We start from the raw sequence: 17,939 nt of genomic DNA, 5'->3' as shown, positions 1-17,939 counted from the left end.
ATTTATTAGTGAGAATGAGAGAGAGAGAGAGAGAGAGAGAGAGAGGGCAGAGACACAGGCAGAGGGAGAAGCAGGCTCCATGCAGGGAGCCCAACATGGGACTCCATCCTGGGACTCCAGGATTACACTCTGGGCTGAGGGCAGGCGCTAAACCACTGAGCCACCCAGGGATCCCCCTAAAGCCTATTTTCTTAATTATCGTTTTGTTGTTTTGGATACATGCTTATGCTCTCCTAACAGTAATTACATAGCAGAGCAAACTACTCCTTGTGTATACATATGATTTACAATAGTGAAGTCATTTTTTTTTTTACTTTTTGTTTTTATTTTTAAAAAGATTTTATTTATTTATTCATGAGAGACACAGAGAGAGAGAGAGACAGGCAGAGACACATGCAGAAGGAGAAGCAGGCTCCATGCAGGGAGCCCAATGTGGGATTCGATCCCGGGTCACCAGGATCACGCCTTGGGTTGAAGGCGGCACTAAACCGCTGAGCCACCCAGGCTGCCCAAGTTTTTATTTTATTTATTCATGAGAGACACAGAGAGAGAGGAAGAGACACAGGCAGAGGGAAAAGCAGAGTCTCTGCAAGGAGCCCGATGTGGGACTTGATCCCGGATCCCGGGATCATGCCCTGAGCTGAATGCAGACACTCAACTGCTGAGCCACCCAGGCGTTCTGTGAAGTCATTTTATTTTATTTATTTATTTATTTTATTTATGATAGTCACACAGAGGTAGAGAGAGAGGCAGAGACACAAGCAGGCTCCATGCACCGGGAGCCCGACGTGGGACTCGATCCCGGGTCTCCAGGATCGCGCCCTGGGCCAAAGGCAGGTGCCAAACCGCTGTGCCATCCAGGGATCCCTGTGAAGTCATTTTAAAGCATAGAAGGACATCTATTTTTCTATTTATTCTGATAAAGAGAAGGTAAATGAAGATGTAGCCATGTTTTACTATAATTTTCTTCTCCTTGTTCAGGTTTAGAAAAAGTTTTTCAAGAGAATATAGGAAAAATCTTAAGTTTATATAACGTATTAGAATTTCACAGAATGAATGGCTCGGAAAAGAACAATGATAGTAGCAAAAGGTCTACATTGTGTTTGACTGCTTCTTTAGTAAGGAAAAAAGCATATGTGAATGACTGCTAATAAAGGAATCTTTTTTTAAAAATTTCATTGAAGGGGGGGCATCTGGGTGGTGTAGATGGTTAAGCACCTGGCTCTTGGTTTCAGCTCAGCTCGTGATCTCAGGGTTTTGAGATCGAGCCCTGCATCAATTTCTGCACTCAGCACAGAGTCCACTTGAGTTTCTCTCTTTTCTTGTGCCCCTCCCCCACTCTCTTGCTCTCTAAAACAAATAAATAAGATTTATTTAGATAAATAAGATTTATTTTAAAAGACTGCATTGAAAAACACAAAATTCACTTACTAAAAAGCTTTAATTTGGGTGCCTGGGTGGCTCAGTTGGTTAAGTGTCTATGTTTGGCTTAGGTCATGATCCCAGGGTCCTGGGTTCAAGTCCTGTATTGGTCTCCTTGCTCAGCGGGGAGTCTGCTTTTCCCTCTACTCCTTCCCCTGCTTATGCGCTCTCTCTCAAATAAATAAAAAAAGAAACCTTAAAAAAAAAAAGAGTAGGGTACACTTTAAGACTAGGGGAGTGTTTCTGAAAGATTTATTAATAATTAACAAGGGTAGGATTTAAACAATTTGGGCAGCAAAAGAATCTTTTTGATTTGACTGCAGTCTGCTGTGTGTGTGTGTGTGTGTGTGTGTGTCTGTGTGTGTGTTTAAGATTTTATTTATTTAGGGATCCCTGGGTGGCGCAGCAGTTTAGCGCCTGCCTTTGGCCCAGGGCGCGATCCTGGAGACCCGGGATCGAATCCCACGTCGGGCTCCCGGTGCATGGAGCCTGCTTCTCCCTCTGCCTATGCCTCTGCCTCTCTCTCCCTCTCTCTCTCTCTCTCTCTCTCTCTGTGACTATCATAAATAAATAAAAATTAAAAAAAAAAACTTAAAAAAAAAAGATTTTATTTATTTATTCATGAGAGAGACAGAGAGAGAGAGAGGCAGACTCAGGCAGAGGGAGAAACAGGCTCCATGCAGGGAGCCCGACGTGGGACTTGATCCCGGGTCTCCAGGATCACGCCCTGGGCTAAAGGCGGTGCTAAACCACTGAGCCACCTGGGCTGCCCTTTTGTGTGTGTTTTGAAAACGTTTTCATATAAATAAACTTGTAGGAAAAAATTTATTTTTTGGCAGGGATCTCTTTAAGTCAGAAAATAGGGTTTTCTAGTAATAATGGGAAAGGTTAACATCTAGCTGGGTCTCTATACTAATTTAAAATTACCCTGGACACATAAGGTTTTGTCCAAAATGACAAAAGAACCTATACATCCTTCAGTTCATTGGTGACCATATACATCCTAGAATCCATGGTCACTCTTAGGCCTATTTAAAGCTTGGTTCTTACAGTAAGATTCTTAAATTCCAGTTATTTTTGTGATAAGAAGTTTAAAAAAAACTAAACCTTGTAAGGTTTGCTATCAGCCCCCCATCAGACATCTTCTCAGTAAAACCTAAATTTTTGCTATGATGACTTCTAAGAAGAGGAAAGTCTGAAAACAACATAAATACAAATGATTTTGTGTTAATGGTGTAGCTGCTTATCTTGTTTGCAGTAAAAATCTCTTATTCTAAAGAACATTAAAAGGAACTATAAGAAATGCATATTTTAATATTAAGTAGCTAGTAAGATTAATCGAAAAGAAAAAATGGCAAAAATAAACCAAATTTAGAAGAATCTGAGCAAATAACAACATTTGTTGAATGGAAAAGCATCACGGTGCATTACTGCAGTTTGCATGAATTATGTAGGGGCTGAATGAAATTTCAGCCCAAAGAGATACCTTTCTGGAATGAGCAAATTGAAAAAAAAAAAAAAAGTCTGAATACAGATTGCTGTTTCATGACAAAGATAAAATGGCTGAAAGGGGGATCCCTGAGTGGCTCAGTGCTTTGGCGCCTGCCTTCGGCCCAGGGTATGATCCTGGAGTTCTGGGATTAAGTGCCACATCGGGCTCCCTGCGTGGAGCCTGCTTCTCCCTCTGCCTGTGTCTCTGCTAACTCTCTCTCTCTGTCTCTGTGTCTCTTATGAATAAATAAATAAAATCTAAAAAAAATGGCTGAAAAAACCCCAACCTTTCTAGTGTAGTTCTGTAAATATGTTATTTCCTAGATTTGACTCATATGTGGAAAAGGCTGCTTACCATTGGCTACACTAGGATTGGAGAAAACAGGAATGCAGTAGAAAAAGATATGGACAAGAGTAACTCAGTGTTCTGTATCACAGAAATTTTGGGAAAACTACTACTGTGGGACACAGTAGAATTACATTTGGAGTGCCTGGGTGGCTCAGTCAGTTAAGTGTCTGCCTTCATTTGGCTCAGGTCATGATCTCGGGGGTCCTGGGATTGAGCTCTGAGTTAGGTTCCCTGCTCAGCAGGGAGTGTGTTTCTCCTCACCCTCTGCCCCTCTCCCTATTTGTGCTCTGTCTCTCTCTTAAAGAAATACAATTTTACAAAAAAAAAAAAAAAAAAAAAATTACCAGTTAATGCCAATGTCAACAGGGTGGGCTCAAACATATAAGTTTTCATATTGTGCAGGTCACTAAAATAAGATGACTCAGAAAGTCTACTTAGTGTGAATAACATTAAGTTAAGGTTTTCGAGTCTTAAGCCTAAGTTAAGGTTTTGAGTTTTGGTGAACCTTTCACTATGACATACTTCATTATCTCAGCAACTATCCAGAAGGGCTTCTTCAGGGACATTTCAGTTTAATATCTGTTCATTATCAGGTATGCACCAGGTATTGTGCTAGATGCTAAACACACATGTATAAGACTTGGCCACTCAGCCACAGAACATTTAGGGCTAGAGCAGAAATGGAAAACAGGCTGTATGATGGCTCTTCAAATGCAAGCAATCTGAAGCCCTATCCAGTTTTCCTTTTTTTTTTTTTTTTTGGTTTCCTATCCAGTTTTCTGATATCAATTAGTGATGCCTTTAAAAGTTAGGCATAATGGTTATCTGCACCAGTTAACTACCTTTATACTTTAGTGTACTGATTTAAAAGTCAACTAAATTATTACAGAACAAGAGCACATTATAGTTCTGAGCAAAAGAAAAATGAATAAATCGGTTCTGATGAGCTGATAAATGAGCTGACTGGTTTTCTAAGATATAGCATCAGAGCATATGTGCTATATGTACTGTAGTATATATGCCAAAACAGTATAGATATCTGGTAAACATTCTGTATGGGCTAAAGAATAAATAACTACAAAGCCCAAAGCCTTAGTTTTTACTTCTGGTTAAAAAGTGAAAGTTGTACACCACATGAGCTCTGATGTTTCCCTACTGAGGAAGTCTATCATTGCTTCTAACTCAAAACATCAATGATCTATGCTTTCTTTAAATGTTACTGTTTACAAATACTTTAGAAAAAAAAAAAACCAACAACAGGGCTGCTTACTTATTCTCAGTGTATCTACACACCAAAAAACAAGAAAGAAAGCTTCTTTTCTCCTTTACTAAAACTGAATTCCATATCTAAAAAGTATTTTGGCAGAAAATGACTGCTTATTAGCCTAGTGTTCCTGACTACAGCTGGAATACAGCCAAGCAGTTCATCACCTCGCTGCTTTATTTATTCCCTCTCTCTCTCTTTTTTTTTTAAAATTTTTTATTTATTTATGATAGTCACAGAGAGAGAGAGAGAGAGAGAGAGAGAGAGAGAGAGGCAGAGACATAGGCAGAGGGAGAAGCGGGCTCCATGCACCGGGAGCCTGACGTGGGATTCGATCCCGGGTCTCCAGGATCGCGCCCTGGGCCAAAGGCAGGAGCTAAACCACTGCGCCACCCAGGGATCCCTCTCTTTTTTTTTTTTTTTTTTAATTTTTATTTATTTATGATAGTCAGAGAGAGAGAGAGAGAGGCAGAGACACAGGCAGAGGGAGAAGCAGGCTCCATGCACCGGGAGCCCGACGTGGGATTCGATCCCAGGTCTCCAGGATCGCGCCCTGGGCCAAAGGCAGGCGCCAAACCGCTGCGCCACCCAGGGATCCCTCTTTTTTTTTTTTTTTTTAAGACTTTCTCACTTTACAGAAGGGGATTTTAGAGTTAATTCTGAGTTTAACAGGTGAAGAACATTACAAATAAAATTGATGATTGTTTACAAAAATGAGTCCCTTTACAAGTAGTCTTATGAATTATCGCAACTGAAATTACAGTTTAGAAATTATGGGTTAAATACACACATGTGGAAGGCACAAGTTCTAGTTTTGACACTGGCAGAATGTGGCTGTGTAACCTTAACAAGTCACTTATCCTCTCTGGCTCTCACCTTCCCCACTTATAAAATAAAGGGACTGAGGGCAGCCCGGGTGGCTCAGCAGTTTAGCACCACCTTCAGCCCAGGGCATGATCCTGGAAATCCGGATCTCCAGGGATCCATCGGGCTCCCTGCATGGAGCCTGCTTCTCCCTCTGCCTGTGTCCCTGCCTCCCCTCCACACCCCGTCCCGTGTTTCTCATGAACAAATAAATAAAATCTTAAATAATAATAATAAGAAGAAGGGGACTGAAATTGGGATAGTTAAGGTACCTTTCCAAATATAAATTCTAGCTTTCCCTTCTCTACCTGAGCAAGGAGAGGTATTTCGTATCCAAATACAGAACAAAGCAAAAACAAAAAACCCTAACATGAATGGCTCCTTGATCTAATGACTGTTATTTAGAATTCAAAGTACACTATGTTTTTGGTCTTGGTGGTTTATACTACTTACAAGGTGACAAGTTAGGAAGGCTTATTACTAAAGCACACAATATAAGTGGCGTTGGCGTCAGACTTTCCATGCAAAGATGATCCAAACACCACAGAGTTGCAGTGGAAAAGTACTAGCCTGGGAATTAGGTTTTAACTTGAATCAGTGACATTTCTTAGGTAAGTAACATCTCAGGGTTTTGATTTTCCCAGGTATAAAATGACAAAGTTACACTAGATTATCTCTAAGACCTATCCTAAAATCAAAATTCTATGTTTCTGGGATCCCTGGGTGGCGCAACGGTTTGGCGCCTGCCTTTGGCCCAGGGCGCGATCCTGGAGACCCGGGATCGAATCCCACATCGGGCTCCCGGTGCATGGAGCCTGCTTCTCCCTCTGCCTGTGTCTCTGCCTCTCTCTCTGTCTGTGACTATCATAAATATAAAAAAAAAAAAAAAAAAAAAAATTCTATGTTTCTAAGTGGTTACTATCAACCTACCCTTTTGTAATGCATTGCTTCCAAAAACATCTTGGTCTGCTTATAGATTTCTTGGCCTGTCTTGTGGAAGGTCTTGAGAAATTCTATGAACTCTTTAGACACTCTATCCGTTTCAATGCTGGTTTGCCGGTTTATGGAAGGACTGGGAGCTTTTGCTTCCTGAATTTCTGCTGGGAAAATTAAACATAATGAGTTTTATTACACAGAAGATCCATGCATGGAATTACTTTAAGTATGTAACTTAAGATTATTTAAATTACACTTAATCAAAGTTAAACTTGAATTTAAATTGCTTTATGTTTAAATATTTGGACAACTTAAAGTGAGCTAAATCTATTTTATGACTAGGAGTTACAAGCAGATAAAACTATATATATATTCCCATTCAAATAAAAGTTACTCTACTAATATTTTCTTAGCCAAAATATATCATGCTTTGATCTACATACTTAATTGTAAATACTGAAATAGCACCACTATCTTGAACTTTCTCAAAAACTGCACGAGTTACAAAATTAGTCAATAAGTAAAATAACAATCAGTAGAAGCACAAAAATGTTAGGTTACTTATAAGATGTTAAATAACTAAATAATAATAATAATAAATAAAATAATAATAAATAAATAATCTTCCAAATCCATTCTACTTGTCAACAAGGCTACTCTATATGGAGACTAACAATTATTTACCCACTAGTCAGCTTTCAAGCGATACTGCTCAAAGTAAAAGAATATATCAAAAAGTAGCACAGTAATCATGACAGAACATATAGCAAAGAGGAAAGCGAAACAAATAAAACGCTGTCTACTCAGTGGCCGCACAACTCTTTCCCCTCTTCAAATTAATACACTGAAAGTAAAATGGGACCTTTATAGAACAAAGATAAGGGTGTTGAAATAAAGTTAAGTGCTCTTGGACAGCACGAACTACCATCTGATCTCTGATCACATTCCAAGCCTCCTCATTTTGAACTGTGCTAATTCAATAACTGTAACAAATTAAATTACCTCATAACTTCACAAGTTCTTTCTTATACAAAAAGAAAGATAAGTAAGAAGACAAAGTATCTTTTGAAGGTATGAAATCAACTTATTACCTGCTTTCTCAGAGTAACTTCTTACAATTCCACTTTTTGAACTTTATAGTACCTGTGATACATTTTAATGATGACGCTGCACTAAAATTTTAAGGGAAGACTGGATTATTCAAGGAGCACCTAGGTGGCTCCATTGGTTAAAGCGTCTGCCTTCGTCTCAGGTCAGGATCTCAGGGTCCTGGGATCAAGCTCCACATCACACTCCCTGCTCAGCAGGGAGCTCATTTCTCCCTCTCCCTCTACCGTTGATGCTCTAATAAATAATAAATATAATCTTTATAAAAGACTGGATTATTCAAGAGACACATGTACGTAAACACATTAGACTACCTAAAAGAATATACTATTAACTATGGTAAAGATTCCATCTCTCTCTCATTATTACATAACTGATTATCAAACTATGAGATACCTGTTAGACTTATGTTCAAAGTAAAGCAAAAACACCCTTTCTCCTCCCAAGCTATACTATTAAGTAGTTAGCAGAATAAAGTTGCACTTTATAGTTATCTTTCTAAATGAAGTATTTGCATATCTTTCAAATTATCAGATGTATCCTATGATTCAAACTGTACAAGCCCTAAAATCACATTAAAAGAAAAAAAAATGTGCTTGCTTCAGCAGCACATATACTAAAAGAAAAACACACACACACATACAAAACCGCTCTATGTGTAGCTAAAAATACTACTGGTCTAAGTCATACAACAAACTGAAAAAAATACTTATAAGCTATATCACAAAGAGCTACTTTTCTTAATGTAAAAGAAGTCCTATAAAGAAGAAAAAAGTCTGGGGCATCTGGGTGGCTCAGTTGGTTAAGCAGCTGATTCTTGATTTCAGCTCAGGTCATAACCTCAGGGTCCTGGGACTGAGCCCCACATAGGGCTCCACCCTCAGCAAGGAGTCTGCTTGAGGATTCTCTTTCCCTCTCCCTTTGCCTCTACCCCCACCATTCACAAGCACTCTCTCCCTCTCAAATAAATAAATATCTTAAAAAAAAAAAGAAATCCACTTTATTATTTTTTTTAAAGATTTTATTTATTTATTCATGATAGAGAGAGAGAGAGAGAGAGGCAGAGACACAGGCAGAGGGGGAAGCAGGCTCCATGCGGGAGCCCGACGTGGGACTCGATCCCAGGGATCCAGGATCACGCCCTGGGCCAAAGGCAGGCGCTGAACTGCTGAGCCACCCAGGAATCCCCAGAAATCCACTTTAAATATAAAGACACAGATACATTAAAAACTGAAGAAACAAAAAGGATATGCCATCCAAACAATCAAAAAGAGCTGGAATAGTCATATCAAATATTGGAAAAAGTAAATTTCTGAACATGGAATATTACCAAGGATAAAGAGGAGAATCTGCCAATGAAAAAGGGGTTAATTCTTCAAGAAGACATAGCAATACTAAATGTGTATGCACCTAATAACGCAGCTTCAACATAAATAAAGCACAAATTAAAAAAAAAAAAATAAAGGAAGCACAAATGGAGAGAACTAAAAGGAAAAATTAAAAATCCATAATTTCAGTTGGAGGTTTCAATATTCTTTTGGGTAACTGATGTTATAGGTGACAAAAAATATTAGTAAGGATAGAACACCTGAGCGATGCTATCAACCAGCTTGACCTAAATAACATATATAGAACTCTTCACTCAACAAAAAAGAATGCCCATTCAATCTAACAACAACAAAAAGATAATTTACATATATATAGTGAATGTTTATTACGTGCTAAGTATTTTTACAGTTTTTCTTGTGTAATCCTCACCACTCTACACAGTGGTACATTTATGATGCTTACAAATGAGGAAGATGAGGCCTTATTCAAGCCTATTAAGTAACTTACATAATGTTGCAGTTTCTTAAGTGGTAAAGGCTAGAATTTGAACCCAGGTCTATGTGCCTTGACTCCAAAGCCCAAGCTCTTCACTATGCTGTAATTAACTCTGCATGCCAAAGAGAGGACTGAAGACTCTTCAAAGGAACACCAATCCCTGTGACTTGGAGGTCTGTAGGCCAGTTAAGGGTAGGGAAACATTAGCCATCCCTTTACTGCTTTGCTTCTGCATACTCTTCCCTCCAACAAATACTTTTATCCAAAGATGGATAATGACTTTAGAAATCCTTTCAAAATGTAAATGAAGGGGCACCTGTGTAGCTCAGCAGTTGAGCATCTGCCTTTGGCTCAGGTCATGATCCTGGGGTCCTGGGATCAAGTCCCGCATTGGGATCCCTGCAAGGAGCCTGCTTTTCTCCCTCTGCCTGTGTCTCTGCCTCTCTCTGTGTCTCTCATGAATAAATGAATAAAAATCTTTTAAAAATAAAAGATATCCTGTATGATACCATAATGGTGGGTACATGCCATTATACATTTGTCCAAATCCATAAAATATATAACACCAAGATTGAATGAACCCTAATGTAAAATATGGACTATGGATGATAATGATGTGTCAATGTAGGTTTACTAATTGTAACACAAAACTTAACATTCTGGTGCAGGATGCTGATAATGGAAAAGGCTGTGCATGTGTGGGGGCAAGGAACATATGGGAAATCTCTGCAACCTCTTTTCAATTTTACTGTGAATCTAAAACTGCTCTTAAAAAATAAAATAAAATCTTAGGGGCACCTGGGTAGCTCTGTTGGTTGAGTGTTGGACTTTTGGTTTCTGCTTAGGTCATGATCTCAGGGTCCTGCAATCAAGCTCCGTGACAGGCTCTACACTCAGTGTAGTCTGCTGGTCCCTCTCCTGCTTGTTCTCTACCTCCCCCTCTGCTGTTCCCTGTGTGCATGCTTTCACTCTCTCAAATAAACAGAATCTTAAAAACAATAATAATTAAAATCTTAAATTACAAAAGAAAAAAGTAAATCAAGACTAATACTGGGGACACCTTGGGTGACTCAGCGGTTGGGTGACTGCCTTTGGCTCAGGGTGTGACCCCGAGGGCCAGGATTGAGTCCCATATTGGGCTCCTTGCGGGAAGCCTGCTTCTTCTTCTGCCTGTGTCTCTGCCTGTCTCTCTCTCTGTGTGTCTCTCGCAAATAAATAAAATCTTAAAAAAAAAAGGTTACTTCTGCTCTCTAGTTATTAGTTAGTACAAATTATTAAAATTAACAGTTGGCTGTTTCTCTCTGACCTTCCTAAAAACCAACCTCCCAATAAAAGATCAGAAGTTTGAAGTCTGGATTACAGAGTGGAAACTGAGAGAGGCAGAGTTCAGGTACAGAAGAAGATGAGGCCATTTTGGATAGCCAGTGGGTGTTCAGAAGGAAAGACAGAAAAGAATAACTTCCCTTATATCATATTTTGGCTAGGATCTAGATGGCGATTGCTTGCTCTTCAACTTTAATACAGAAAATTTTAATGTAGAAAGTACATTACATAATTTACAAATAAATGCTATATGTATATATCATATTATATAAGTAATACTAATTTCAAGCATAAACAGTCTGCTATGAGTATTGAGTATTTCATTCCCTATCTACACACTCAGTTTAAAAAGTGTCTGAGGAGCCTGCGTGGCTCAGTTGGTTAAGGGTGCAACTCTGATTTCAGCTCAGGTCATGATCTTGGGGTCATGAGATGGAGCTCCGTGACAGGCTCTGCACTCAAGAATGGAGTTTGGCTGAGATTCTCCGTTCTCAGAATGGAGCAGGGAGCCTGCTTCTCCCTCTGCCTGTCTCTCTCTCTCTCTGTGTGTGTCTCTCATGAATAAATAAAATCTTTTTTTTTAAAAAGATTTTATTTATTTAGGGCAGCCGGGGTGGCTCAGCAGTTTAGCGCTGCCTTGGGCCCAGGGCATGATCCTGGAGACCCGGGATCAAGTCCCACGTCGGGCTCCCTGCATGGAGCCTGCTCCTCTCTCTGCCTGTGTCTCTGCCTCTCTGTCTCTGTCTCTCTCTCTGTGTGTGTCTGAGTAAATAAATAAAATCTTAAAAAAAAAAAAAAAAAGATTTTATTTATTTATTCATAGAGATGCAGAGAAAGAGAGAGAGAGAGGCAGAGACACAGGCAGAGGGAGAAGTAGGCTCCATGCAGAGAGCCCAACGTGGGACTCGATCCCGGGTCTCCAGGATCACGCCCTGGGCTGCAGGCAGCGCTAAACCGCTGCGCCACCAGGGCTGCCCTGAATAAATAAAATCTTAGAAAAAAAAAAAAAAAGAAGTTAAAAATAGAACTATACCTTGCAATCCAACAATCACACTACCCAAAGAATACAAAAATGCTAATTCAAAGGAATATATGCATCCTGATATTTACAGTAGCATTATCTACAACAGCCAAATTATGGAAATAGCCCAAATGTCCACTGACTGATGAGTGGATAAGATGTGGTGTATACACAATGGAATATTACTCAGCCATAAAAAAAAAAATGAAATCTTGCCATTTGCAAGACATCAACAACGGAGCTAGAGAGTATCATGTTAAATAAGTCAGTCAGAGAAAGACAAATACCATATAACTTCCCTTATATGAGCAATTTAAGAAACAAAACAAATGAGCAAAGGGGAAAAAGAGAGAGAGAGAGAAACAGACTCTTAACTATAGAGAACTGATGGTTACCAGAGGGGAGGTGGGTGGGAGGAGGGGTTAAAACATGTGACAGGGATTGAAGAGTGCATTTGCGATGATGAGCACAGGGTGTATACAGAAGTGTTAAATCACTAGATTGTATATCTGAAACTAATATTACACTGTATGTTAACTAATTGGAATTTAAATAAAAAGCACTGGGGTGGCTCAGTCTGTTAAGCATCTGCCTTAACAGATCTCAGGGTCCTGGGATAGAGTCCTGTATCAGGACCCCTGCTCAGTAGGGAATCTGCTCCTCCCTCGCTTTCTCCCCCCCACTATTCATGCCTTCTCTGTCAAATAATAAATAAAATCTTAAAAAATAAATAAAAATAGGGCAGCCTGGGTGGCTCAGCGTTTTAGTGCCGCCTTCAGTCCAGGGCATGATCCTGGAGAGACCCAGGATCGAGTCCCATGTCGGGTTTCCTGCATGGAGCCTGTTTCTTCCTCTACCTGTGTCTCTGCCTCTCTCTCTCTCTGTGTCTCTCATGAATAAATAAATAAAATCTTAAAAAAATAAAAATAAAAACTTCAAAAAGTAATAACAAAAAATAAAGCCTTCCAAGCAGAATAATATATGCTTTTGTATTATAATGGTAATATTTACAGGTATCATTAAAGAATTTTCCATAACTACAGACAATTAATGATTTAATCAGTCATGCTTATGAACCGAAGCTGCCTTAAAAACCCCTAAATTGGGATGCCTGGGTGGCTCAGTGGTTGAGTGTCTGCCTTTGGCTCAGGGAGTGGGCCTGGGGTCATGGAGGATCGAGTTTCACACTGGGCTCCCTGCAGGGAGCCTGCTTCTCTCTCTGCCTATGTCTCTCGTAAATAAATAAATAAAATCTTTAACAACAATAAAAAAAAAAAAAAAAAAAAAAACCCTAAATGATTAGGTTTGTGGAGTTCCACATTGGTGTATGGCCCACAGAGGGCATGATAGCTTGGTAGGCCCCCCCTTGCTCTCTGCGTCTCTTCCATTTGCTTATTCCTGTGTTGTAGTCTTTGTAATAAACTATAAGTATAATTAAAGTATTTTCCTGAGTTCTGTAAGTCATTCTAACAAATTGTCAAACCCGAGGAGAGCCTTGTAGGAATTCTTGACTTATAGCTGGTTGGTTAGAAGTACGGGTGCCCCGATTCCTGAGGTGTGTCTGGGGTAGGGGCAGTCTTGTGGGACTGAGCCCTTGACCGTGGGTTTTGGGCTGTGAAGTTCGTGCTCACTCTGGGTAGTTAGTGTTAGAAAAAAGACTGAATTCTTGGCCACCCAGTTGGTGTCAAAGAATAAAAGACACCAAATATGCCGTACAGGGAAAAAATCTCTCACAGTCCTTACCAAGGAAAGTCAGAAAATAGTCACACTTATAAAATCAGTTCTAAATTCAACTTGGGGAATCATTACCTCAGTTTCATCTAAATGCCAAAGTGGCCCTCATGATTAAAGTAGCAATTCATTAGTTATCCTTCAGATGATGTAATCAACACTATGCTTCTACTTAATTAACATGTAAAGTTCAGGTCTTGGGACAGCACTGAATGCTGGAGGATTAAGGTTTTAAGTCTTATTTTGAAATAATATCAAATTTACAGAAAAGCTGCCAGACTGACACAAAGAATTTCCTTAGGAACACTTGGGTGGTTCAGAGATTAAGTGTCCGACTTTTGGTTTTGGCTTGGGTCATGATCTCAGGGTCCTTGATTACAAGGAGCTTGTAATCAAGCTCCTTGGCTGGGGTTCTAACTCAGTGGGGAATCTGCGGGAGATTCTATCCCTCTCTCTCTCTAAAAATAAATACACCTTTAAAAAAATAATCTCTTTATACCCTTTACTCAGATTCATGAAATTATAACATTTTACTAAGTTTTTCTAAATTTTTCAGGTAGGGGATCCCTGGGTGGCTCAGCGGTTTAGTGCCTGCCTTTGGCCCAGGGCGCGATTCTGGAGTCCCGGGATCGAGTCCTGCGTCCGGCTTCTCCCTCTGCTTCTCCCTCTGCCTGTGTCTCTGCCTCTCTCTCTCTCTCTCATAAATAAATAAATCTTTAAAATGAATGAATGGGGATCCCTGGGTGGCGCAGCAGTTTGGCGCCTGCCTTTGGCCCAGGGCGCAATCCTGGAGACCCAGGATCGAATCCCACGTTGGGCTCCCGGTGCATGGAGCCTGCTTCTCCCTCTGCCTGTGTCTCTGCCTCTCTCTCTCTCTCTCTCTCTCTCTCTCTGTGATTATCATAAATAAATAAAAATAAAAAAATATATATAAAAAAATAAAATGAATGAATGCATGAATGAATGAATGAATGAATTTTTCAGGTAATGGGCAGCCTGGGTGGCTCACCAGTTTAGCGCCGCCTTTGGCCCAGTACCTGATCCTGGAGACCAGGGATCGAGTCCCACATCAGCTTCCCTGCTTGGAGCCTGCTTCTCCCTCTGCCTGTGTCTCTGCCTCTCTCTCTCTCTGTGTCTCTCATGAATAAATAAATAAAATCTTTTTTAAAATAAATAAATAAATAAAAATTTCAGGTAAATTATATATATCATACTCTTTATCCCTTAATATGAGTGCTTCTTAATAACAAGGATACGCTTTTACATTACTATGGTATAGTTCCTGAAAAAAAGTGCTGTGGGTTTTTTCCTTACACAGGATCCAACTGAGGGTCACATCTTCACTTGGTGGTCACATAAACTTCGTCTCCTTTAACCTCTAAGGACTCCTAGCCTTCCTTTATTTTCATAATATTGACAATTTTAAAGAATACAGGCAAATCATTTTATTGAAAACCCTTCAATATGGGTTTCTCTGCTGTTTACTCATGACTGGATTTGGGTTATAACTTCTCAGCTTGAATATTACATAATTCATGGTACGTTCTCAAAGTATTATAACTGGAGGTATATAAAGTCCATTTCCCATAATTACATAGTTACCATTTCCCTATTTGTAATTAATTAATTTGCTGTCGGAGTTATTTTGAGATGATATCCATAATTTGCTCCTTAAGAAACTCTCCTCTCACCCCAGATTTAACAATGATTGATGAAATTTGCCTGAATCAATTCTTACTGCAATGATTGCAAAATGGTGATTTCCTATCTCTATCACTCCTTCCATATTTATTAGTCAAAAGAGTTTTCTCTGGGCACCTGGGTGGCTCAGTTGGTTAAGGATCTAACTCTTGATTTCAACTCAGGTCATGATCTCAGGGTCATGAAATGTAGCCCTGCATCTGCATCTTTATCCCCAGCTGGCTCTGTGCTCACCTGCTCAGCAGGGAGTCTGTTCAAGATTCTCTCTCCATCTCCTTCTGTCCCCCACCCCACACTCTCGAGAACTCTCTCTCTAATAAATAATAAATCTTAAAAAAAAAAAAAAGAGAGAGCTTTCTCTTCTCCTTTAATCATGTATCTATTTTATTAGTTGAAAGGAATAATGGATTATTTTACTCAGTCAGCTATATTCCATTTATTGTCCTTATTTAATACTCAAATTTGGCCAGTGGGAATCCACAGAAGCTAGCTTCTGGGCCTTTGACATGTCCCCAAATTTTGAGCAGCCCTTCTTTCCCTGCTCCAGCCCCTGAATCAGTCTTTTCTCCAAGGAACCCTTGAGGAGTTCACTTTAGTGAAGCTTAGTATTTAGAATCTAAGGTCTGGTTGGAAAAATTGGTATTTTAACTCTAAAAAAAAGAAAAGATAGTCTTCCTATGAGCACTGCCTTTAGTTTGTGAAAGACGCATGTAAGATTCTATTCAGGGCAACAACAGTCTACTTGAGCTCTAAAAGAAAAAGGGCTTTCAAAATGAATCAGCAAGTATTTCAACATGGCCAACCAACTATGACTTACTCTATTAAGTTATAATAGCTCTCTCAACCTTACTTTGGAAATTTAAAAACTGTAAGTAAATGGAGTCTTTAATAAAACTATTCCATTAACCTTTTCTGAAGGGCATCCAACTCTTAAGAGGATACTACAATTCTTCAAACTCCTTAGAAGGCTATATTTATGTTCTGTTTACTACCAACCTGCCTTGGTTTAAGAGCTTTCTTTCATGCCACGGATAGAAGCAAGAAAAATATCAAGAGCAAAGGCATCACGTATTAATGAAGTAAAACAGAGGAAACAGAATACAAAAGGCTTGTTTTAGTTGAGAATCAATAAATTAAAACCACTTGTAGTACAGGCAACCTTATCCAACAGGCAAAGACCAAATAATCAGTCTGAAATGCAAAGTTCATCTAGCAAAGTTATAGAAGTAGTCTACAAAGATCAAAGAGGATCTTATTTTCTAATACACCTAAATTTCTTTCAATACTTTGAGGTCTTTATCTCCCTATGATTTCTATAGACCAAAACAACTAAAGATTAAAATCTAAGGTAACAGTCTACCACTTGAAAAGAAAAGAAGCTAAGAAGTATACCAATACAATTTTTTTTTATAAATTTTTTTTTAAAATTTTTTATTTATTTATGATAGTCACAGAGAGAGAGAGAGAGGCAGAGACACAGGCGGAGGGAGAAGCAGGCTCCATGCACCGGGAGCCTGATGTGGGATTCGATCCCGGGTCTCCAGGATCGCGCCCTGGGCCAAAGGCAGGCGCCAAACCGCTGCGCCACCCAGGGATCCCCAATTTTTTAAAATAAAAACAACTTGGAATTGTCTCTTTTAAAGTACAAATCTTCTTTCATAATATAATGCATATTATACAGATACTCTTAGGATACAATTTTTTAAAAGTACCAAGGATAGGCACTGAATGTAAGAATATAATCTACTTCAGTAACAGACACCTCATCAAGTATCTATCCACAGATATAGATGCACATACAGATACAGATACACACACACACACACACACACACACACACACACGTATTTACAAGAGGTCAAGGAATATAATGGAAAAAAATGGAGCCAGGAGTTAGGGGACTTGAGTTCTAATCTACAACACAATATATGACTTTGAGTAAGTTACCTAATATTTATGGGATTTCATACTGTCATTTATAAAATGTCAGTTAGAGCCATTGGTTTTATAACTTCTACACCATTTCATATTTTACCACTTCATTGTATATCATAATTTCCTAAGGTTAATGAGAACTTCCCCAAAGCAAGAAACATAATTTAAGCTAAACAGGAATAAATGACCTTAATACCCCTGAGATCCTTACTAGTAGAGCTTATACTACCAGGAAAACAACTTGTATTTTTAAATAGCTAACATTTAGGAGCCCTGGGTGGCTCAGTGGTTGAGCATCTGCCTTCGGCCCAGGGCATGATTCTGGAGGCCCGGGATCAAGTCCCACATTGGGCTCCCTGAATGGAGCCTGCTTCTCCCCCTGCCTGTGTCTCTGCCCACCCACCTCTCTCTCTCAGTGTCTCATGAATAAATAAGTAAAATCTTTTTAAATAAATAAATAAATAAATAAATAAATAGCTACCATTTATTGGAGACTTACTATGTTTGTCAGGTGCTGTGCTGAATGCTTTTAATTGCATCAGCTCATTTAATTCTTAAGACATTCCTACAGCAGGTATTACTGCCCCTCAGAACAGAGAGCTTAAAGAGATTAACTTACTCAAGGTCACAACAGCTATTAAACTACAGAACTGAGACTCAAACAAGGAGACTCCAAAGTTTACGCTCTTAACCACCATGCTACACTACCTCCTAAAAAAAAGATCATGAGCCAGATTCATTCTGAATTTAATTCTAACAGGTAGTGATTATCCTCTAATTACAATAGAAAAAACTGCTAGGAGTGACAGCCAACCAAGAAACAATTTCAAATTAATCATATGAACAAAAAGATTATTTAAAGGTTTGCATTATTAAAGAGAAGAAATGTGTTTTGAGAAGTAACTTCTCCTTTTAATAAGACAAAACAGCAGCCATTAAATCTGAAAGACCAGCAAAGATCTTAAGGTGTG

The 17,939-nt window shown here is 39.2% G+C and overlaps 1 protein-coding gene across 16 annotated transcripts in view; it reads right to left on the bottom strand.

Moving 5' to 3' along the window:
- RABGEF1 (RAB guanine nucleotide exchange factor 1) overlaps positions 1-17,939 on the bottom strand; it is a 92,591-nt gene that overhangs the window by 21,409 nt on the left and 53,243 nt on the right. For 9 of the 16 annotated variants that reach the window (XR_012000501.1, XM_026017513.2, XM_026017517.2 and 6 more), the window contains one exon: positions 6,321-6,490. The exons of 3 other annotated variants lie outside the window; for them this stretch is intronic. Coding sequence is in view for 12 of the 13 variants with exons in the window: in XM_026017513.2 (XP_025873298.1) it covers positions 6,321-6,490 (170 nt within the window). In the remaining variant the exon portion in view is untranslated. The remainder of the gene's footprint in view (positions 1-6,320; positions 6,491-17,939) is intronic. 4 more of the 16 variants (XM_026017516.2, XM_072752765.1, XM_072752770.1 and 1 more) reach the window with 1 other exon arrangement.

The sequence above is a fragment of the Vulpes vulpes genome, chromosome 3 (genome assembly GCF_048418805.1).
Source record: "Vulpes vulpes isolate BD-2025 chromosome 3, VulVul3, whole genome shotgun sequence".
NCBI classification, from domain to species: domain Eukaryota; kingdom Metazoa; phylum Chordata; class Mammalia; order Carnivora; family Canidae; genus Vulpes; species Vulpes vulpes.
Note: the sequence above shows the minus strand (reverse complement) of the source record. Positions and strands in the feature narration are given on the sequence as shown.